Source organism: Panthera uncia, chromosome A2, assembly GCF_023721935.1.
Source record: "Panthera uncia isolate 11264 chromosome A2, Puncia_PCG_1.0, whole genome shotgun sequence".
Classification (NCBI taxonomy): Eukaryota; Metazoa; Chordata; class Mammalia; order Carnivora; family Felidae; genus Panthera; species Panthera uncia.
Window position 1 is genome coordinate 11,335,587 of NC_064816.1, and position 22,391 is coordinate 11,357,977.

A 22,391-nucleotide genomic window follows, 5' to 3' on the forward strand; every position below is an offset into this window, starting at 1 on the left:
ATTATGACGTGAGGCCCCATTGGTCCTCGGGGCGCGGCGCGCTCTGGGATATGTAGTCTCTTCCGCCCTGGCGCAGTTGCCGGGGGCAACGGTCCCATCCGGCCGGAGTGTCTAGCCGGGAGCGCAGCGACGGCCTCTGCGGATGGACATCGTGGGACGAGGTTGGCGGGGTTGGCCCGGTTGCTGCCGGGCTTGGCGACCGGATTTGGGAGAGGAGTTGCGGGAAATGGGGAACGTTCTGGAGCTGGGCTTGTCGGGCTGAGGGAGGGTAGGGGCCTCACGCCTGGTTCCCCGTCGGGGCCCATTTGGGATCGTGGGCCGGGGTGGGTCGCTCCAGGCCGGTGGTGGGGAGCGGGGGGCAGTTGGGGGGGGTGGGAAGAGCCCGATGGGGTGAGAGGCGCCTGTGTGTTCAAAGTTAGGTTTATTTATCTTTAACAACTTTATTGAGGATGCGTTTACCTACCGTACAATCCACCCCTTGTAAGTGCACAACTCTGTTACTTTAATAAGTTTGCTAAGTGGGGCAAGCGTCACCAAGATCCAGCTTTAGAACTTTTCTGTCTACCCAAGGATATCACTCCTGGCCCTTTGCAGTCCCTCCTCGCTCCTCCTCCCAGCCCCAGGCAACCATTGATGCGCTTTCTGACTATAAAGTTGCGTTTTCTGGATGATCCTTATGAATGAGGTCATACAGTATGTGGTTACTTTCCCTTAGCATGATGTGTCCGAGATGTATGCATGCATGTTGTTGTATGTATCCATATTCTTTTTTTTAATGCTGAATAGTATTTCATTGGATGGATGGACCTCGGTTCTTATCCATTCACTAGTTAACGGACTTTTGGGTTGTTTCCACTTTTTGCCTACTATGAATAATAATTAATATGAACATTTGCATACATTTCAAGCACCTTTGGCTACAGGGGAACTGCCAGACTGTTTTCCAAATTGGTGACTGTACCATTGTAATGCTCCATGACCGTGTATGAGGGCACCAATTTCTTCACATCCTCAGCAACACTTGTTATTATCTACAGTTTCTAGTTTTTTAATTTATTTTTTTGATGTTTATTTTTGAGAGAGAGACAGAATGCGAGTGGGGGACGGGCAGAGAGGGAGGGAGACACAGAATCCGAAGCAGGCTCCAGGCTCCACCCTGTAAGCACAGAGCCCAGACTCAGGCTTAACTCACAAACCGTGAGATCATGATCTGAGCCGAAGTTGGATACTTAACCGACTGAGCCACCCAGGCGCCCCATCTGTGGTTTTGATTGTAGGCATTCTAGTGGCTGGGAACTGGGATCTGGTGGTTTTGGTTTGCATTTGCCTAATGGCTAGTGATGTTGAACATGGTTTCATGTGCTTATTGGCCATTTGTATGTTTTCTTTTTTTTTCAGCGAGGTATCTGTTCGTATCCTTTGCCCATAGGTTTATTTTTAATTGTGTTTTAAAAATATACCGATTTTAGTTGTGATGAAATGGATAGAACATAAAACTTGCCTTTGTAACCATTGTTGATTTATTTTTAAACCTAGGGAAACTTTTCAGAAAAACTAGACGCTGTTAAACCTGGCCTGGTGGTCGGGCTTTCCCTCTGACCCACAGAATGGTGGGGGCTGAGTCACCTCCTGAGCCTCGGTTAGAAAAATATCAACCAAGGTAGCTGTTGACGTTCCAGCAGTCTCTACTTCCTCTTTACCACGTCCTTCCTGCTAAAAGCCCGCTAATGCAGGTATTCCAAACACTATTATCTAAATCTTACCATTTATTCCATGTCCTACAATGAACATAGGAATCTTATGAAGGGAATAATTGTCATCGTTTTACAGATGAGCAAGCCGAAGCACAGAGTGGTCAAGTAACTTGCCCAGCGTCACACAGGCTAGGACTCCTGCACTGTTTCTGTCAGGTGTGGTTGGTTTTGCCTTCACTGACCCCTGTGGTCAGGCCTGTGCCAGGCACTCTAAGTACCCAGATGGGGATGAGCAAGCAGGTACGCCACGCAGAAAAACAGAGTCAAAGAAAAACGATTCACTCTTCTGCAGACAGAATCTTAGGGCTGGGTTCAATGTTTTTCCTCTCACAAAACATTTGAGTTCAGCTTTTTTTTTTTTTTTAACAAGTTTATTTATTTTCAGACATAGAGCAAGTGCAGGGAAGGGGCAGAGAGAGGGGAAGAGAGAGAATCTCGACCAGGCTCCACGGTGTCAGCACAGAGCCCGATGCCAGGCTGGAACTCACGAACCGTGAGATCGTGACCTGAGCTGAAATCAAGAATCAGACACTTAATGGACTGAGCCACCTCGGTGCCCCTGAGTTCAGCTCTGAAAGGTGCATAAGACAGACGGTTGCCAGATTTTACAAATAAAAGTATGGGACACCCAGTTGAATTTGAATTTGAGATAAACAACCAATAATTTTTTAGTATGAAATTATTTGGAACATACTACTTTTTAGCATAAAAATATGTGGGTCATACTTCTATTTTAACAATTATTGGGGCACCTGGGTGGCTCAGTCAGTTGATCGTCCGACTCTTGGTCACGATCCCAGGCTTGTGAGATCGAGCCCCGCATTTGGCTCCGTGCTGAGTATGGAGCCTGCTTAAGATTCTTTCACCCCGGGTGTCAGGGTGGCTTACTTGGTTAAGAGTCCAACTCTTGGTTTCGGCTCAGGTCATGATCTCACAGTTTGCGGGTTCGAGCTCTGTGTCCAGCTCTGTGCTGACAGCGCAGAGCCTGCTTGGGATTCTCTCTCTCTCCTCTCTTTGTTCCTCCCCTGCTGGCGTGTGTGTGCTCTTGCTTTCTCTCTCAAAATAAGTACATAAACTTAAAAAAAAAAAAAAAAAGATTCTCTCTCTCCCCCTTTGCTTCTCTACCCTGCTTACACGCTCTCTCTTAAAAAAAATTATTTAGTCTTTATCTTAAATTCACATCCCGGGTGTCCTGTATTTAATCTGGTAATCCTCGTAAGATTGTTTTCCAAGTGGACAGGGATGGGAAAAAAGGCTCCTTCAGGTCTCACAGTGAATTCTTTTTAAACAACAAAATAACACTTGGCCTTGTTAAAACACTCAAACAGGATGGAAACGAGCAGTGGTTGTGCACCTGGTCTTTTCTGCCTCACATACTACGCTGGAGACGACATTATGCACACAGATCTCCCTCACTGCTTTTTCACGGCTGCGTAGCACTCGCTTGTCTGCACGTGGTCTTCTGGATTTCCCCGGCTCTTTACGGATGGGTTCAAGCGCTTGAGGGGTACAGACGATGCTGCCATGACATTCCTCGCGCATACACATCAATGTGCATTTGAGAGTGTAATCGGAGGCAAATTCCAATTGCCCGGGTGCCGGGCCTCTGCTTTTCACATTTTCGTTGCTGTTGCTGAGTTCCTTACTAAAGGGGCTGCAGCAAACGCACAGCCACCCATGCCATATTTTTCCATGTTTTTTTTTTTTTGAGACTTTAAACTTCTTTGAAACCTTTTTAAATCTTGGGGTGGGTCATTTTTATTCTTTCAGGGGCACGCAGGAACACTGAGAATATGATAAAAGCACTGACCCCGCCCTGCTGAAGGCTGTTCACCAGTGTGTGCGCACAACATGTGATCAACATTGGGTGGGTGCTGCTGTGTCCGTCTGTAGCCCCTCCACCCTTCCAGGACCGTGGTTTTTACCCTTAAACTTTATTTTTAAAACATTTTTTTTTAACATTTATTTATTTTTGAGAGAGAGAGGCAGAGCATGAGCAGTGGAGGGGGAGAGAGAGAGAATCCGAAGGAGGCTCTAGGCTCTGAGCTGTTTGTTAGCACAGAGCCTGACGCGGGGCCCGAACTCACAAACTGCAAGACCACGGCCTGAGCCGAAGTCAGACGTTCAACCGACTGAGCCACCCAGGCACCCCAGGTGGTTTTTACCCTTAAAGTGAAGTGAGATTTTCTGCGGAGGGGAGGGTCCTTAAATACAGGCTGATGTTAAGCAGTTCCTTGTGAGACAGCTGAGGATACTTGGATAGAGGAGCGCTGATGTGGGGAGCCAGTGGGGAGTAGGACTCCTGGAGTAGTGGTCGTGTCACTGGCCAGGCAGTGGAGCTCTGTCGGGAACAAGGGGGCCTTTGGAATCAGACCTGAGCTTTGAATTTGGTTCTGTTGCTCACCAGCCAGGGGACCTTGACCGGTGACCTTAACCGGTGACCTAACCTTCAGGTGCTTTTATTTCTTTCACCTCCTCTTTAAAACGGGATTTGGCGGGGGGAGGTGACACTAGCTGCCTCAAGGTTGCGTGAGGATTAAAACAGATAATACAGCTCTGAGCAGAGCGCCAGGCTCACTGTTGGAGGCTGAGAGGCTCTGGCTCTTCTGTCTGACGTGCAACGTGTCTCCTTTAAGAGCTTGGCATCAGGCAAACCCTAAGAGACTCTTAAACGCTGAGAACAAACTGAGGGTTGCTGGAGGGGAGGTGGGTGGGCGGATGGGCTAGATGGGTGATGGGCATTAAGGAGGTCGCTTGTTCGGATGAGCACGGGGTGTTATATGTAAGCGATAAATTACTAAATTCTGCTGAAAGCAATACCACGCTACGTGTTAACTAATTTGAATTTAAGTAAATGTCAAAAAAGACCTGGCATTGAACGGCAATTCAGCCAGTGGTACTGGGTGTTGACATTTTCATTGCCATCATGGGGCTTGAAGGGAGCGCTTCAGGCAGACTGCAAAGAAAGGTTTGATCTTTAAAATGGGAGGTGCTGAGGGGCGCCTGGGTGGCTCAGTCAGTTAAGCGACTGACTCTTGGTTTCGGCTCAGGTCATGATCTCACAGTTTTGTGAGTTCGAGCCCCACATCAGGCTCCGCGCCGACCTTGTGGAGCTTGCCTGGGATTCTCTCTCCCTCTCTCTCTCTGCCCCTCCCCTGCTCGCTGTGTATGTCTCTCTCAAAAACAAATAAACTTTAAATAAATAAAATGGGAGGCCTTGAGAGATTTGAATGCATGGTATGAACACCAGGTAGATATTCTTACTCTAAGTTTTCTTTCTTCACCAACCCCCCCCCCCCCCCCCCCCGCAGAATGGCTTCCAGAAGAAGAACCGGCCATCCCATGCGCAATATTTTTGGTGATTTTAGTGATCTTTCCTTAGAGGATTCAAAAATGGAAGAAATCAGAAACTTGAAAATCGGTAGAAGTCTTACCCAAATAGCACCCGGCCGCAGCAGATTTCTCAAAGGACACCCAACTATGGGTGTAAAATACTCACTCCCGAAAGAGAATGCTGTTGTGGAGGGTGGGCTCAGACTGTCTTCGGGGAGACCCCCGATCACTGCCTCGAAGCTCAGGGCCAGCGCTGCGCTCACAAAACTGACTCAGCTGGAAACCAAGATCATGAATCGGAAAGCTCAGGCGGATTTGTCTGATGTGGAATCTGACCTGAAGACCCCCGAGGACAGTCTTCCGAGGAGCGCAGATACAGCCCTTCCCAGGAGCACAGTCGGACTTTCCTCACACGGCCCAGAGAAAACCCAGAAACAAGCCCATGAAACTCCCACGGCCGGGAGCGGCACACAGAGTGGGAAGGTCAGTAGGTTTCTAAAGAAGAGGGAACCACGCGTTGAAAATGGGTTCCCTGAAACACATTGTGGAAAAGAGAGGAGTTTTCAAACACCCAAAGAGAAAAAACCCACTAGAAAACTAGATTCTCCAGACAGCGATGAGGAGGAAATGAAAGAGTTGCTAGGAGGCTTGATAGAATCTTCTAGAGAAAAAGAAACATACACGAATCGGCGTTTCATCAGCTCCAAAGTCAGTGAGAAAGAACAAACAAAAGTATTCTCGGTAAGTTTTTACGTATTCTTTTTTTTTTTTTTTTTTTATTTTTTTTTTTGTGAGAGAGAGAGAGAGGGAGCGAGCACACATGAGTTGGGGAGGGGCAGAGACGAGAGACAGAATCCGAAGCAGGCTCCAGGCTGTGAGCTGTCAGCCCAGAGCCCGACACGGGGCTCAAATTCACGAACTGTGAGACTGTGACCTGAGCCGAAGTCAGACGCTTAACCGACTGAGCCACCCAGGCTCCCCTGCATGTATTTATTCTTTGTTGTTTTAATGTTTATTTTTGAGAGAGAGAGAGACAGAATGTGAGCGGGGGAGGGGCAGAGAGCGAGGGAGACACAGACTCCAAAGCAGGCTCCAGGCTCTGAGCTGTCAGCACAGAGCCTATCGCGGGGCTCGAACCCATGAACCGTGAGATCATGACCTGAGCCGAAGTTGGAAGCTTAACCGACTGAGCCACCCGGGTGCCCCTGCGTGTATTTATTCTTAACCAAGCTTCGCGTCTGCACTGTGTGTCACAGCGCTTTACAAAGGTTTGACAGCAGCTGTCACCCGTAAGCTACTTGAGGAAGGGATTTGACAAGGAACCGTTGGCCTCCAGCCAACCACGGCTGCCTGTTTTGGGCCTGACGTGAGGTGACAGGGTTTGGGACATTAGGCAGTTTTGCAATATCTGGAGTAAGTGTGCGCAGCGCAGGCCTGCACTTTGTATGACGGATCGTGGTGCCGCACAGGAAACTTGGGACAGCTGCGTTTCTGTTTTTTCAAAATTGAGATGAAATTCACATAATCTAAAATCCACATTTTTACTTTCGTTCCTTTTTTATTTTTTAAAGTTTATATATTTATTTTGAGAGAGAGAGAGAGAGCTCGAGCAACAGAGAGAGAGGGAGAGAGAGGATCTCAAGCAGGTTCCCACACTGTCAGCACAGAGCCCAGCTCAGGGCTCGAACCCACAAACCGGGAGATCAAGACCTGAGCTGAAATCAAGAGTCGGATGCTTAGCCGACTGAGCCATCCAGTCATCCCTCAAATTAACATTTTTAAAACAAACGGTTCAGTGCCATTTAGTCCATTCATGATGTCGTGCCAGTGTACTACCTCTAATTCCAGAACGTTTCCATCAACCCCTGAGGAGACCCTGTACCTGTTAAATGATCATTCCTTGTTTTCCCCTCCCTCCAGCACCTGAAAATTACTAATCAGCTTTCTGTGTCCGTGAATTTGCCTGTTCTGGACATTTCACATGCACGGAATCATCCAGTACGTGGTCCTATGTGACTGGCAGCTTTTCTGAGCATAATGTTTTCGAGGTTCCTCCACATCGTAACAGGAGTCAGTGTTTCCTTCCTTTTCATGGCCGAGTAATACTCCATTGTGTCAATATACTACATCTTCTGTATCCACCATCCACTGATGGGCATTTGGGTCTTTTCCACCCTTTGGCTATTTGTGAATAGTGCTGTTAGGAGCATTTGTGTACACGTATCTGTCTGAGTCCCTGTTTTCAATTTTTGGGGCTCTCCCTACCAGCGGAATTACCGGGTCCTGTGGTAATTCTCTGTGTGACTTACTGAAGCAGTGCCAAACTTTTCCAAAGCAGCTGCGCCGTTTTGCGTTCCCGGCCACAGTGCACGAGGGTTCCAGTTTCTCCACACCCTCTCCAACGCTGGTTATTAGAGCTAGCACTTGTTACTGGAGCCATCTTAGTGGGTATAAAGTGATGGAAAGGCTGCATTTTAAGGGGGAAAAATCTGCCCATTTATTTTGATTCTGCTGCAGGCTCAGGCTTTCCTAGATCATGCGCTCAGGGGCCTTAATTTAGAAACGGTGTAATTAACCAAATTTGTTTGAAAGCCATGTGATATTTCTGATTATTTGTGCAGTGTTTCTGCACTGCAGTCCCAATATTATCTCGTCTAAATGTTGTACCTGGACTTCTAGAGATGAAGGGAGAGAAAGAAAGGGGCCCAGAGAGAGAGAACTCTTTGATCGCCAATCCTTGGCCCGCCCTACTCTGGCCGCATTATTCAGTGATAAGGACTTCCTTGTCACCTGTTTGATAATTAATTTCATTTATTTCCGCCAAAGTAGGATCAGATCCCAACTCAACCAAGAATCCTTTCACTACCCAGTGAGGAACCTCCCGGCCCAAAGCCATTTCGGACATCATGTCTGCCAGCCTCACAGTCAGCAGACGGGACCCTTCGCAGCACGCGCTCAAAAGCTCGCTCCCCACAGACTCACGCTTCAGGGGACGCAGCCGCCTGCACAGCATCACTGTCCATCACTGGCACCTTTTCAAAATCAGCCTCCATGACGCCACATGGCAAGCTCTCCCCCGGAAGGAGTGAGCCTGAGCCTCACGATCAGTCGCCCTCAGAAGCTGCCGATGACAGCCTGAATGGTAACCCATGGCCCTGTGCCCACCTGTCACCCTAGGCAGGAAGGGCAAGACCACCTAGAGGGTCCCTGGGGGGGGGGGTCACTGGGTATTGCCGTGGGGAACGCATTGGTCATGCCACCCCCTCTACTTCCTGACCACCTTTCCTGGTGGAGGAGCCAAGTCAGATTTTTGCTCCTTTTTTTTTTTTTTTTTTTTTTTTTTTAATTTACATCCAGGTTAGTTAGCATATGGTACAACAGTGATTCCAGGAGTAGATTCCTTAATGCCTCTTACCCATTTACCCCCCCCCCCCCCCCCCCCCCCCCAGTAACCCTGTTTGTTCTCCATATTTAAGAGTCTCTTAGTTTTGTCCCTCTCTCTGTTTTTATATTATTTTTGCTTCCCTTCCCTTATATTCATCTGTTTTGTGTCTTAAAGTCCTTAAAAGAGTGAAGTCATATGATATGTTTTTCTCTAATTTCGCTTAGCATAATACTCTCTAGTCCATCCACATAGTTGCGAATGGCAAGATTTCATTCTTTTTGATTGCTGAGTAATACTCCATTGTATGTGTGCATATATATATATATATATATATATAAACATGCACACATACACACACACATACAATGGAGTGTATATATATATATGTATGTATACACACAGACACACACACACACACACACACACACATATATATACACGTGTATATATATATATGTGTGTGTGTGTGTGTGTGTGTGTGTGAGAGAGACTTGGTCCCTCCATATATGTGTGTGTGTGTGTGTGTGTGTGTATATATACACACACATATATATATGTATATGTACACACACACACACACATACACACACACACACACATATATACAATGGAGTATTACTCAGCAATCAAAAAGAATGAACTCTGGCCATATATATATGTATACATCTTCTTTATCCATTCATCCATCAATGGACATGTGGGCTCTTTCCATACTTTGGCTATTGTCGATAGTGCTGCTATAAACATGGGGGTGCATGTGCCCCTTTGAAACAGCACACCTGTATCCCTTGGATAAATACCTAGTAGTGCAATTGCTGGGTCGTAGGGTAGTTCTATTTTTAGTTTTTTGAGGAACCTCCATACTGTTTTCCAGAGTGGCTGCACCAACTTGCATTCCCACCAACAATGCAAAAGAGATCCTCTTTCTGTGCATCCTTGCCAACATCTGTTGTTGCCTGAGTTTTTATTTTAGCCACTCTGACTGGTGTGAGGTGGTATCTCATTGTGGTTTTGATTTGTATTTCCCTGATGATGAGTGATTTTGAGCATTTTTTCATGTGTCTGTTAGCCATCTGGATGTCTTCTTTGAAGAAGTGTCTATTCATGTCTTTTGCCCATTTCTTCACTGGGTTGTATTTTGGGTGTTGAGTTTGATAAGTTCTTTATAGATTTTGGATACTAACCCTTTATCTGATATGTCGTTTGCAAATATCTTCTCCCATTCCGTCGGTTTTTAGTTTTGCTGATGGTTTCCTTCGCAGAAGCTTTTTCTTTTGATGAGGTCCCAATAGTTCATGTTTGTTTTTGTTTCCCTTGCTTCTGGAGACGTGATGAGTAAGAAGTTGCTGTGGCCAAGGTCAAAGAGGTTTTTGCCTGCTTTCTTCTCAAAGATTTTGATGGTTTCCTGTCTTATGTTTAGGTTTTTCATCCATTGTGAGTTTATTTTTGTGTATCATGTAAGAAAGTGATCCAGGTTCATTTTTCTGCCTGTGGCTGTCCAGTTTTCCCAGCACCAGTTGCTGAAGAGACTGTCTTTTTTCCATTGGATATTCTTTCCTGCTTTGTCAAAGATTAGCTGGCCATACGTTTGTGGGTCCATTTCTGGGTTCTCTATTCTGTTCCATTGATCTGAGTGTCTGTTTTTGTGCCATGTTCTGTCTTTAGTGTTTTCATTCAGTAACCCTGACCAATTACAGAGCAATAACCTGAAAACAAAATCCTAGAGCCACATACGACAAAAAGGCAACGCGATTTTTCTTTTGGTGAAAGAGGAATTTACCTCCTTTCCTTTTTATATTCAGAAAAGGGAGTAAATCTCTAACCAGTCACAATTAGACACTTCTGTTATTTCAAATTATTCAATATTATTTTTATCCCAATATTACACATATTTAAGAAAGAAAGGAGAAAGAGAAAAGATGTATACCCAACACTTAATGTCTTCCCTCTGGGGTGCTTCATTGTGAGACCCAAATTAAAATGTCTTTATTTATTTATTTATTTTTAATGTTTATTTTTGAGAGACAGAGAGACAGAGCATGAGCCAGGGAGGGGCAGAGAGAGAGGGAGACCCAGGATCTGAAGCAGGCTCCAGGCTCTGAGCTGTCAGCACAGAGCCCGACGCGGGGCTCGAACCCACGAACTGTGAGATCATGACCTGAGCCGAAGTTGGACGCACGACTGACGGAGCCACCCAGGCGCCCCTAAACTGTGTCTTGAGGGCGTGCTGGGCACTGGCACGTGGCAAGGGTGGTGTTAGCAAGAAGACGATGGCAAACAGGCCAACACAAGCCCTGCCCCCTGTGCGCTGGGTGACCCGTAGCTCGTGACTCTGGTAGGGGATGAAAAAAGAGCTTCTTCCTGCTACCCTTCTACGTTCCTGGTGGGAGCTCTGCAACAAAAGACAGATTGAGAGAAAAGCATACAGTTATTAAATAGATGTTAAATATTCAACGTAAGTTTTATGGGACACAGAGCCTTCCTAAGGAAACCAGACCTGGAAAAAAAAAAAAAAAAACAGTTAAGTGTGTGAGCGTTTTTACTCTAGGCTCGATGAGGAGTGGAAGGTACTGGAAAAACGTGATCAGACAAAAGGAAACGAGCTAAGGGTGGTAAACGGGGCCAGACTTGGCGAGGCCTGCTGTGATTCCTCTTGGGGTCCCTCTGTCTTGGAAACGGGATGCTCCTTTCCTCTGGGTGGCGGCGGGGGGTGCACTTCTCACATGAGACCCTTGCAGCAGGTCAAGGGAGAAGGGCAGAGGATTCTTGCAGCACGTGCCATGTTCAAGTTCCCTCCCATCTGAGATATTCAGTAGGCCAAGGTGCTGTATTTTGGGGTAGCGTGTCCTGAATCCCATCACAGACTAACGTGGGTGTTCATGCCCCGGGAGGTCAGCAGTAGAAGCTCTATCGGGGTGGGGTTTGAGGGGAAGTATTGCCATGAAGGGTGGTTCCTTCCGGTGCCCTTGTTAGGGTCGGAGAACGCAGGGGGATGGGCTCTTGGCTGCCGACGTGAGATACCCCTTTGAGCTCCCTCAGTGGCTCTGATCCTTGGGCCCGAGAGTTTAGTAAGTGGGTGTCCCTGCTCCCCTGGCCCCATGTCACCTCCCTCATCACGTGGATGGGAAGACGGGTATAGGCTGGTGGGGCAGGTGACAGACCCAGGTTTCTGCTGTTTGTCCACACTGCCGGTCCCGGCAGCCCTTCTGTCCTCACTGCTGGCCTGGAGGGGCCTCTCCTGGTGGCCAGCCCCTGCCCTCCCTTGTCCAGATGTAGCTTCGAGGGAGGGAGGCAGCTGGCAGTGGTGAGCACATTCTGAGTCTGACGTAGCTGGGTGGGCGTCCTGGCCCTGCCTCTTACCGGTTGTGCAGTCTCGGGCGCTTTGTGCCTCAGTTTTCTCATCCGTCAAGTGGGGGCAGAGCCACAGAAGTGGCTGTGAAGCCCCTCAGCTGGCCCTCTGCTACAGGAGGCGCGTGCGTGCTAGGGTTGGCCTACATGACGGTAATGTTCCTCGGCCAGCGCCAACGCTGTTCCCAAGTGCTCAAGTTCAGAATCACCCCTATGCCTTTGCTCTGGGCCAGCCGGATGCCTTTTAGTTCAGACGCTTTGTCCAGGGATGTGTCTCTGGACCTGCCTGCCACGTGAATGGCAGTGACAGAAGCAGAGAGCTCGGAGGAGACGTGAGCCCCCAGGACTGGGGTGACGGGGATTCACTCTAGGGCTTAGGATGGGCAGGTGCGGGGGGCAGGTGGTGTGGACTTCCCTCTGTCTCTCTCTCTCTCTCTCTCCCGCATCCAGCCCTGTGCCTGCTGCCCAGAGGACCCTACTCTTGCCTGTTCCTTCCAACTTACTCTCTCTCTCTCTCTCTCTCTCTCTCTCTCACCCCGCCCCCTGTCCGTGTTTCAGGGCCTGAACTGAACTGTGCAATAGAAGTTGCTGCCAACTTTGGCCGATGTCCACTGCCCACCCACCTAGAGGAGTGGGCTCATCTGTTGGGTTCCCAGAGGTCTGTTTGGAACACCAGAACTCCACAGAGGATTCTAGACTCCCAAGTCTCAGGCACTGGCGACTGGCCAGCTGGCATGCCGAATGCTGGTTCTCCTTGGGCTCCTGTGCCCTTAACTTGCTTTAAGTGGGAACTTACGACACTTCGGGTCTAGTTTTATGTCTGCTTGAGTTGTCCCTACACCCCACACCCCCTACCTTGCACACACTGGGCACCACACATTCTTTACTGTGTTGCTGTCATCTACTCATCTGGCTCAGTGTCTGTTTTTATAACTAAAGAGGCTTTTTTCTTAATGTTTATTTGTTGGGGCGCCTGAGTGGCTCAGCCGGTTAAGTGTCTGTCTTTGGCTCGGGTCATGATCTCGTGGTCTGTGAGTTCGAGCCCCGCATTGGGCTCTGTGCTGACGGCTCAGAGCCTGGAGCTGCTTCGGATTCTGTGTCTCCCTCTCTCTCTGGCCCTCTCCTGCTCATGCTCTGTCTCTTTCTGTCTCAAAAATAAACATTAAAAACACTTAAAATGTTTATTTTTGGGGGGGAGGGGCAGAGAGAAAGGGGTACAGAGGATCCAAAGGGGGCCCTACACCGACAGCAGCAAGCCCGATGCAGGGGCTTGAACTCACGAACCGCGAGATCGTGACCTGAGCCACAATCCAGAATTGGACGCTTAACCTACTGAGCCACCCACGTGCCCCGAAATGAAGCTTTATTGGAACCCAGCCCCATCCATTTGTTTACACGTGGTCTGTGGTGGTTTTTGCACCATAACGACAGAGCTAACTGTGGTACAGTCTAGGGTGCAAAGTGGAAACCATTTGCTAGTTAGAGAAAACACGTGTAGATCCCTGTGCTGGCTTATTAAGGACCGAGACTGCACGCTTCTGTGTTTCTATTCTTAGCACTTAGCCCAGTGCCTATGACATAATGGTAAATACCGTGTGGTATGTAAATGAGTGAATGTCATGTTGCATTTTTAATTACAGATTTTCGAATCAATCTTTTATCCCTCGATGATCTGGCTCCAGCTGTCCGTGAGAACTCAGACTTGGAACGGAAAGTGAGTACAGCCAACTTAATATTTCACGGTAGGTTACGTGGAGACGCTTGGTAGCATTGTGCTTCCTTTAGGCCCGTGGGTCTTGACCTAACCCCCGGGGGACCCTTGGCAGGTCTGGAGACAGTTTTGATTATCGTGACTGGGGTGGAGATTGCTGCCGGCGTCTGGTGGGTGGCGGCCAGGGATGCCGCTCAGTGTCCTGCAATGCACAGGACAGTCCCCACTGCAAAGAGTGTTTAGGCTTCAGGTCTCAGGAGTGCCCCGGGTGAGAGATCCTGATGTAGGTGAAAACAGAATAAAGCTAGTTAATGTGGCAGGTGATTAAAGCAGGTCCCACTTAGGGGTGCCTGGCTGGCTCGGTCGGCAGAGCGTGCGACTCTTGACCTTGGCTCAGGTCGCGATCTCACAGTTCGTGAGTCTGAGCCTCATGTGGGGGCTCTGCGCTGACAGTGTGGATTCTCTCTCCCTCTCTGCCCCTCCCCCACTCATGCTGTCCCTTTCTCTCAAAATAAGTAGTAAATAAACTTAAAAAAAGAAAAAAGAAAAAAAGCGGGTCCCACTTAAACTGCCCCATAAGAACACCGCGCTGACCTGTACTCATCATAGTGCCCCATTGTGGTTCTTGCCATATTAGTAACCTCCTCACTATGGAACCTGCAGGCACTGTTTTAATAATACATAATAATGACATTGTAACGGATTTCAACCACGTGCCCCCTACACATGCTCACACCATCAGTGTTAAAATACAGCAGCCCCAAAGCATCTCAAGAATATTGCTCATGGTACTGGGCCTGCTCAAAACCCCTGAAGGACCAGCGTGGACCCTTCCCTGCTGGGCCCCCTGGGTACCCTGCACTCCATTCTAATGCGTTGGTACTTTGAGCGTGTTGATCGTTTGAAACCACTTTCCCGTGACCTCTGTCACCCTCCCTTTAGAAAGAAGGCCAGCGGGAAAAGGGATCCAGCCAAAGTCCCCAGGCAGGGGGCCCTCCCACTGGAAGCGAGGTCTCAGAGTGCCTGAGCGAGCCATCGGCTTCCTCTGCCGGGCCTGAGGATGCTTCCAGCCCGAGGCCAACGTCTCAGGAGCCCACGGCCAGCACAGTGAGCTCGGCTTACTCAGAAGATTTTGAAAAATCCCCAAATTCGACAGCATCCGAGTCAAGGGCCCGTTCCGAGTCTCCTGAAAGGACGCTGGACACTCTGTCAGAATTCTCTGCAAGCCTGAAGACAGACCTTCCCCTGCCAACGCTCAAGCCTTGGAAAAAGCAAGTCGGGGACGTTACAAGAGTCATCATGAAGGAGACGGCTGTGCAGACCCTCGAGCCCGCCTTCACCTACCAGTGGGTGGAGGGTAAGTGTGCGGGCCCCGGGGGGAGGCGCCGGCTCCCAGGGCGCGTGCCGCGGGCATCCTTGGAAGCATGACGAAGGCTTCAGTGTCTGTCATTATTAACCAGCTGGGGGGCCTCGGTGCCCCGTTCCCTCTTGCAACGATGAGGGGCAGCCGCCCTGGGTGTCTCCCACTGCCTCCCGAGCTCTAAAACCTCCGGAAAGGTTTCAGAATCAGGGACTAAGGCGGTGGTTCTCAGCTGTGGTGAGCCTGCCCCCGGGGGACCTCAGCGAGGTTGGAGCCAGTTCCGGCTGTCATGACTGGGTAGAGGCCAGGGATGCTGCCCAGCGTCCTGCGGTGCCCAGGCTGGCCCTGCCAGGAGATGACCCAGCCCCAAATGTTGGCGGTGCCCAGGGCGAGCCTGGGGACGGCACTGAGCGTGGGACCACCACCTGGGACGGCGAGTCCTCAGGTGGCTTGGGGGTCCCGGTGCGGTGTGTTGTGGTGGATTCTCTTCTGTGGTGCAGGGGACATTGCTCTTCATGGCCGTTGTGAGTTTCCAGGCGTCTGTCTTGTCTCCAGTTTCAGTCTTGGCCCTTCTGGGTGGAAAGGTCCCTTGCTTTTAAACGTCCCCCCGCTCTCTTTTCTCGCCTAGGTGGCTGCCCACAGCGTAGCCAGGGTTATTCCTGGACTGCACGAGGGCGTAACACTCTCACCTGCTGTATTCATTTTGATTCAGGGGGGCTTAGCCGTGTCTCAGCCTGGGCTGCACGCTGGGGTAGGTCATGACCATTTTCTCATTTCTCGGGGAGGAAAGCCAGTCAGATGTGCCAAGTCAGATCACTAGAAGGCCTTCGAGGGTAGTGGAGGCCCAGTTCTGACGTAGAAGCCTCTGTGCTCCTCTCCACATCCTCCCGCTGCCTGACAACGTAGCCTGTTGACAAATGTGCGCGTTTCTGTCTCTATTATTTTGCGACTTAAAGAGCCCTTTGGTAAAACCCAGCTGGTGCCGTTTTCCTCGACTAGGCCTGATATCGAAAGAGGAAAACAGCAGTCTAAATCAACCAGCTTATCAGAGTCCCGGGAACATTCCGAAGCCTTCGTGTGGCCCCAAGGATGGAGGGGAGAAGGAGGGGAGGGCATGATGTCACGGACTGCGGTGATGGCTTGAGCCCGCTCAGCAGACTTGTACCAGGAGACGCCTCCAGGAAGACGGAGCAGGTTCGGGGAAATCGTAAAGGAGGTTAACAAAGCAAGAAGGCGGCTGTCCTGTTCGGGAGAGGAAAGCACAGACTCGTGTAGCTTATTTCATCCGTTGATGAAAGTCGCTCTGAATCCTGCCCACCGGCCCCTCCCCCTCTGTCTCTGGGACAGGGCCCGGTGTGGCGGCCGTCGGACCGGCTCTGGGAGGTGCCTACGTGGACCCCGTGCCCATTGCCAGCCACGTCGTCAGCGCGGACTCCATAGAAGGTAACAGTACCGCTCAGCGGGTCCTTGCGGTGAAGCGGACGCATCTTAGCTGCAGGGCTGCCCCCGCCGGGAGGGCTGCTGCCCCGCTTCAGTGCTGGGTTTGGGGAGTCTGTTGGCGACATGGTCACAGTCAACTGCCCCGGTTCCTGGGACCCCTGATGACAGACTGGGTGTCTGAGAACCTTTGGTCCGTGTTGCCAAAGGACACCCGTGTCGGATAAGACAGGAATGTTGGGAGTAACACACCTCTAGGCCCCCCACCCCCGCCGCACTTTTATTTTGCGCGCTCCCCTCTGAGGCTTCGCGTCCAGAATACATGGTGCTTTTTCCCCTGAAGACGCTCGGCAGGTCCTGAGTGTGAGCCAGCGTGGCGGCCACAGGCCTGGACTCCTTTCAGAGTCTGGGGGAGTTGTGGGGTCCTAGGGAGGCCCGGTCCAGCCTGGGGCAGGGGGAAGGCCCTCCCAGAAGCTGCTGAGGGAGCCCAGGCCGCGTCAGGTCCCCACGGGGCCACTGGTGGCTCACGGGGCACAAACAAAGGTCCATCTAGGACTTGGGTTTTTGGGGGTTTTTTTCCCTTTTCAATTAAAAACAAAACAATTTTTTTAACGTTTATTTGGTTTTGAGAGAGACAGAGTATGAGTGGGGAGGAGCAGAGAGAGAGGGAGACACAGAAGCTGAAACAGGCTCCAGGCTCCGAGCTGTCAGCACAGAGCCCGACGCGGGGCTCGGACTCACGGACCGTGAGATCATGACCTGAGCCGAAGTCGACTGCTTAGCCGACTTGAGCCTAGGCGCCCCTGCCATTTTCAATTTTTTTAAAGATGAAGACGTTAAAATGCACAGGTTGTAACAATTGAAATGTTGGTATCCTTTCAAAAAACTCTTCCATTTAGCTTGCTATTACCTCAGAGATTTTTCTGTTCTCTTGTAGTCTGACAATGATCATTTCTAACAGTTACACAGCTTCCACTTTTCAACATATTTTGAATTTAATTAAAACTTTTATTTTTATTTTTAATTGTACTTTTCAAAGTTTACTTATTTATTCTTTTTTTTTTTTTTTTTCAACATTTTTTATTTATTTTTGGGACAGAGAGAGACAGAGCATGAACGGGGGAGGGGCAGAGAGAGAGGGAGACACAGAATCGGAAACGGGCTCCAGGCTCCGAGCCATCAGCCCAGAGCCCGACGCGGGGCTCGAACTCACGGACCGCGAGATCGTGACCTGGCTGAAGTCGGACGCTTAACCGACTGTGCCACCCAGGCGCCCCTTACTTATTTATTCTTGAGAGAGAGAGAGAGACAGCGCACGCAGGGAAGGGGCAGGGAGAGAATCCCAAGCAGGCTCTGTGCTGTCAGCTCAATCCTACGCACCATGAGATCGCGACCTGAGCTGAGACCAAGAGTCAGACGCTTAATCGACTGAGCCACCCAGGAGCCCCTTTAATTGTATTTTTAATTTTAAGTATTTTAGTTTTATGTTTAAAGATACATAACAGGATTTACCCTCTTACCCATTTCTTTAAGAGTTTATTCGAGACAGAGACGGCACAAGTTGGGGGAGGCAGAGGGAGAGAGAGAATCCCACGCAGGCTCCGCACTGTCAGTACGGAGCCCGACGTGGGGCTGGAACTCACGAACCGCAAGATCATGACCTGAGCCGAAACCAAGGGCCACGACGCTTAGCCGACTGAGCCCCCCAGGCGCCCCTCCTCTTACCCGTTTTTCAGTGTCCGGCTCAGTGGTGCGATCAGGATTCACATCGTGCGGTTGCAGAACTTGGGGTTTCCTAGACTTCTTCCCGCGGGTGGGACGTTTAGTTGAGGCTTCCGTTTCTGCCTGGGAGCCGAGCATCCCACGTGCAGCTCCTGAGGGTCCCACACAAGCCCGCAGACAGCAGTGTTTCTGGTGGCAGCACTTCCAGAAGGCAGCCCCCCTTGGCCCTGCGGGGACGCTGCTGAGGGCGGGGTGAGGGCGGGGGGGGGGGTGGCCCAGAGCCTCACCCTTGGGGAGACAGGCGGGCAGGTGGGCGGAGTGACACGGAGCTGGTACAGCCCTGACAGCTTACAGCCCGGCCGCGTTGGCGCTCAACGACATGCTGAAGCAGCAGCTGAGCCTGACGCAGCAGTTCGTGGAGGCCAGCCGGCACCTGCACATGTCCCTCCTGCAGTCCCTGGACCGAGACTCCTTCCACTACCACACCCTGGAGGAAACCAAACAGGTGACCGCAGCACACACCCCCTTCCTGGGAGAGAGGGCAGGGGCCTTTGCACGCGAAGGGGGACAGGGCTCAGCCTGGGCAGCAGGGACACCGTGGGCCCAGTCACCTACAGTCCTAGGGAAAGGAGCTGTCCTCGTCCTTGGCGAGAGCAGTATGGGACGGGGGCAGCGAGAGGCAGCCTGGCGCGGGCTGCGGCTGGCTAGGCTGTGTGTGACCTTGGAGCAAAGGGGACCTCCTCGGTGGGGGCTCCTGTCCCTCTGCAGACCCGTCCCCAAGCTCTGCCCAGCCCTGTGGGCCGAAGTGCGAAGACTGTCACACTCACCTCTCGCTCCCCCCTAAATTTAAGTTTTGTTCGATTGTAAAAATTTTCTTCTCATTTTGTAAAAATTTTGTTACAGAGGTAGGTAATTTATAAAGCCCTCCACAATTTCAGAGAGAATTCGATATTCTTTAGACTTTCCCTGTGTAAAATAGGAACATTATGTATGAAATATACAATATTATGTATGTTTCATACTGTATGTTATAAGATATATAGCATACTAGGTATTAGATATGATAATGTTTATAGAGATGTCATCACACCACATGAACTTCTGCACGGTCATTTCTATCCTTTTATCCACAAATATCTTGCTTTGTAGTTCTTAAAACTAAGGACTTTGGAACAAGGGTCACAGTATCATTATAACACCCAAACCAAATGGACTTTTCTTATTTTCTTAGTATTGGTGGATATCCAGGGGTAGATTCCCACTTGGCTCATGCAAGTCAAACATTTTGTTGCTATTTGTTTCCTCAGAATCCAAAGCCTGTACATCAATGTTTGGGGTCTTTTTAGCCTCCCGATTAGGGCCTAGGGCGATGGTTCTTGGCTCGGAGCGGCATCAGACCCCGAGGGCCACCAGGGTTCCGCTGGCAGCAGAGGTGGGCCTGGGAGCGGATGTTCCCCCTTGTGCCCACAGGGGACCCACTTTGAGAACCCCTGCTTACCGGTTTCCCCTGCCCCATCTCTTTGATGTTTCCTTGCAGTTCATTTGTTCAAGTAAACAGGTTGTTTCTTTGACGGTTTCCCGCATCCTGGACTCTGATGATCACACCCCTGCGGGGTTCTTTGACTTCAGTTGGTCATACACATCGATTGGTGGGATACAGCTGAAGTGATCTGACCATGTCACCTGCCTATAGCCCCCCGTGGCTCCTCACGGCCTGCTCTGGGCCCTTCTGCCCGCCCCGTGTGCCCTGAGGGCGCCCCCAGTAGCCTCACTCGCCAGCTCCCCCCACCCCCAGCCGTGGTCATGCTTCCCTCTCAGACCCAGTCAGGGCGCATCCCTCGCAGGTGCCTTGGCCAGAGCCTGTCTGGGTTTGTCTCTCCTCTTCTTTCCACAGCATTGTCACATGACTTTGCGTCATGGTCTTTTTCTGCCCACCTGCCCGGAAGCCACTGGGGACAGGCGCTGCCTCCAGCACCCAAAGCCTCAGTGGACTGAGGTGGCGGTGGTGACGGCCCCCTGTCCTCTGCCCCACAGTACATCAGGCACCACAGGCCTGCCCCGCTGTCCATGGAGGATGCCCTGGAGGAGGTGGAGGAGGAGCTCTGGGGACCGGAGGTGAGGCGGGATTCGTGGGTTTGAACGGACAAGCGGGTCCAGAACACCGGCTGCGAGGCTGCGACACACGTTGGTTTCCAGGGGACAGTGGCGGGGGGCAGGCGGTGCCGAGGACTCACCCGAGTGGAATCCCAGCTCCAGCCTTCTTTAGCAGAGTAGTGGAACTCGCCCGGCCCCCGAGGGGACGCGCGGGCCGGTGGCAGTGGCCCCACGGGTGGAGCGGTCACCACTCACGGCCGGACGGAGGATGCCAGCCTGTCGGGAGCCCCGCGGAGCGGCTGTGCCGGCCGGGTGCTGGCCGCCCAGTGAGCGGACATAGACGGGAGGGGCCGCAGCCCCGTCTGCTAAGCAGGAGCCCAGGCCAGGTGTCCACGCCGGGCACACCCACATGAGGCGCCTAGGGCAGCTCCTGACCTGACCGCACGACTCGGACGCAGTCTCTGCGTTCCAGGCACGCCTGCTCCCGACTCGGCTGGAGCACACTTCTAACTTGAACACGCAGAGAAAAAGGTCTTTAAAAAAAGTTTTTATTTGAAGGCAAAACAGTAAAATCCACAAGAAATTGTTAACAGCACGTGTTTACGTTTTATCCTGAATCAGACACGTTTGAACAATTCACAGCTACAGGAAACCTAGAACAAAATCAAATATTTTATCACATCAGGTTGAAAAGTTGGAGAGGACTTTGCATCTTATTGAAAAGAATTTTTCAAAAACGTTTCTGTACAAATAAACGGCACCGCACGAGCTGCCCACAGACGCCAAGCGTGGCCTGTCCCACGCCGTCCCCAGCGTCGCCCAGCAGACCCCACTCCCTCCTGGCCTCACCTCCCTCGATGGTGGTGGCTGTGGGGGGGTGGGGCAGCAAGGGGAAATGAGGAGCAGGAGGCACAGCCAGGGGTCTCTCTCCACACCCTGGAACGGAAGGTCCACGCAAGCGCTGGTGTTGGGTTCCTCTAAGTGGGAAACACAGGCCGAGACACTAAGGGTACAGACTCTCCGAGGGTGTCATTCTGGGACCTGAAGATGCCTCAGGTCCGTGTCCTCAGAACCTCCGTTTCTGCAGGTACAGCAAACGGCTGACGTTTGGGGGAAAAAATTTCAACGCAAACAACTAAAATAAATGAACTAAGGGCCAGCATGTCTCAGAGGAATCGGGTTTCAAATTCTCACTGGGATCCTCTTAGAGCAACATTCCCTTCTCCAAAACTAAAGACCTGGAGTAAAAACGAGAAGAACCCTGTGTAACTTTGCAAATCAAAAAGGGTCTGTTTTTCTGTTTGGAACCAGTGCCTGGCCTGAGCTTCCCCATCCACCGCACGTCGGGGCACGGGCGGGGCACGGGCGGGCAGGGCCGGCTGGCCCCACACCCGCTCCCAGGCTGCCGGGCCACTCGCCCAGGGCCTCTCCTCCACACGCTCCTACTGGTTTAAGCAGAAGCTCAGATCTGCCCGAGGGGAGAGGTGCGAAACAGCCGTGCCTTAAGATGTCAGGGATTCTCATCCAGGGGTGGAGGGTCTCGTGTTTCTCACTTCGCCGTCAAGGGAAGCAGGCTCTGGCCGCACGGGCCCGGGCATCTCCTGGCGGGGTCGTGCTTCTACGTTAGAGCGGTTTGCAGGCGGGGCCCGGGGCCTTCCAAGCTATCGAGCATGGCGCTCGTCACTAGGCAGGCTGTGGCCTTCCTTCTCTTCTGCCGCTCCCCAGAGATGGAGGCTGTGTGAGAACTGAGCTGTCCCTACCATCTGTCACTGCCAGTAAGCCAGGAAGGTCCCGGTGGCCAACGCGGTGGCCGAGGCGTGGCTCCCGCCCGCAGAGCGCCTACTTGCACTCGTCCCTGGCCTTCATGCGGGCGATGAAGGAGTAGCTCTTGTTCCTGCGGTAGTTCTCGTAGGGGTCGTCCAGGGCCACGCCCACACCCTTGTACTGGTCCCACTTGTCCCGGACGTCCCCCCCCTTGATGGGGTCCTGGATCCCTTGCTCTTTCACGCCGAGGCCACCAGATCCACTCCAGCCTTAAGAAGAAAGGGGGGAGGGCGGTTATAACCCACGAAAGCCGAAATTTGGCACATTTATGTGTGAAGTGAAACAGGACTCCGTGTGCAGAGCTGAATGATGTGCACGTGTGTGGTCGGCAAGCGTGTAACTGATGAGGTAAGAAAGAATGGCCAGCAAAAACCGCAGGCTCGCCCTCTGTAGAAGTTCTGGCAGAGAGCCGGAACCTTCTCT

At 51.2% G+C, this 22,391-nt stretch overlaps 2 protein-coding genes across 14 annotated transcripts in view; one reads left to right on the top strand and one right to left on the bottom strand.

Annotated features, from left to right (window-relative positions):
• Nucleotides 1–52: 52 nt before the first annotated feature.
• CA2H19orf44 (chromosome A2 C19orf44 homolog) lies at nucleotides 53–21,320 on the top strand. 11 transcript variants are annotated; one of them, XM_049640141.1, is made up of 12 exons: nucleotides 55–161; nucleotides 1,537–1,733; nucleotides 1,831–1,910; nucleotides 3,525–3,621; nucleotides 5,066–5,828; nucleotides 7,917–8,229; nucleotides 13,461–13,534; nucleotides 14,474–14,888; nucleotides 16,239–16,334; nucleotides 18,389–18,555; nucleotides 20,085–20,165; nucleotides 21,232–21,320. In XM_049640141.1, the coding sequence occupies exons 5-12, from the start codon at nucleotides 5,067–5,069 to the stop codon at nucleotides 21,286–21,288; spliced, it is 1,965 nt and encodes a 654-aa protein (XP_049496098.1). In that variant the 5' UTR covers nucleotides 55–161; nucleotides 1,537–1,733; nucleotides 1,831–1,910; nucleotides 3,525–3,621; nucleotide 5,066; the 3' UTR covers nucleotides 21,289–21,320. The 11 variants fall into 11 exon arrangements, with proteins under 11 accessions (XP_049496095.1, XP_049496098.1, XP_049496090.1 ...); XM_049640133.1 differs by having other exon boundaries at nucleotides 20,317–21,249; XM_049640140.1 differs by having other exon boundaries at nucleotides 20,320–21,249.
• The window catches only part of CHERP (calcium homeostasis endoplasmic reticulum protein), a 19,529-nt gene continuing 17,814 nt past the window's right edge, over nucleotides 20,677–22,391 (bottom strand). For all 3 annotated transcript variants that reach the window (XM_049640131.1, XM_049640132.1, XM_049640130.1), the window contains exon 17: nucleotides 20,677–22,177. In XM_049640131.1, coding sequence (XP_049496088.1) covers nucleotides 21,984–22,177 — 194 coding nt within the window. In that variant the 3' untranslated portion in view covers nucleotides 20,677–21,983. The remainder of the gene's footprint in view (nucleotides 22,178–22,391) is intronic.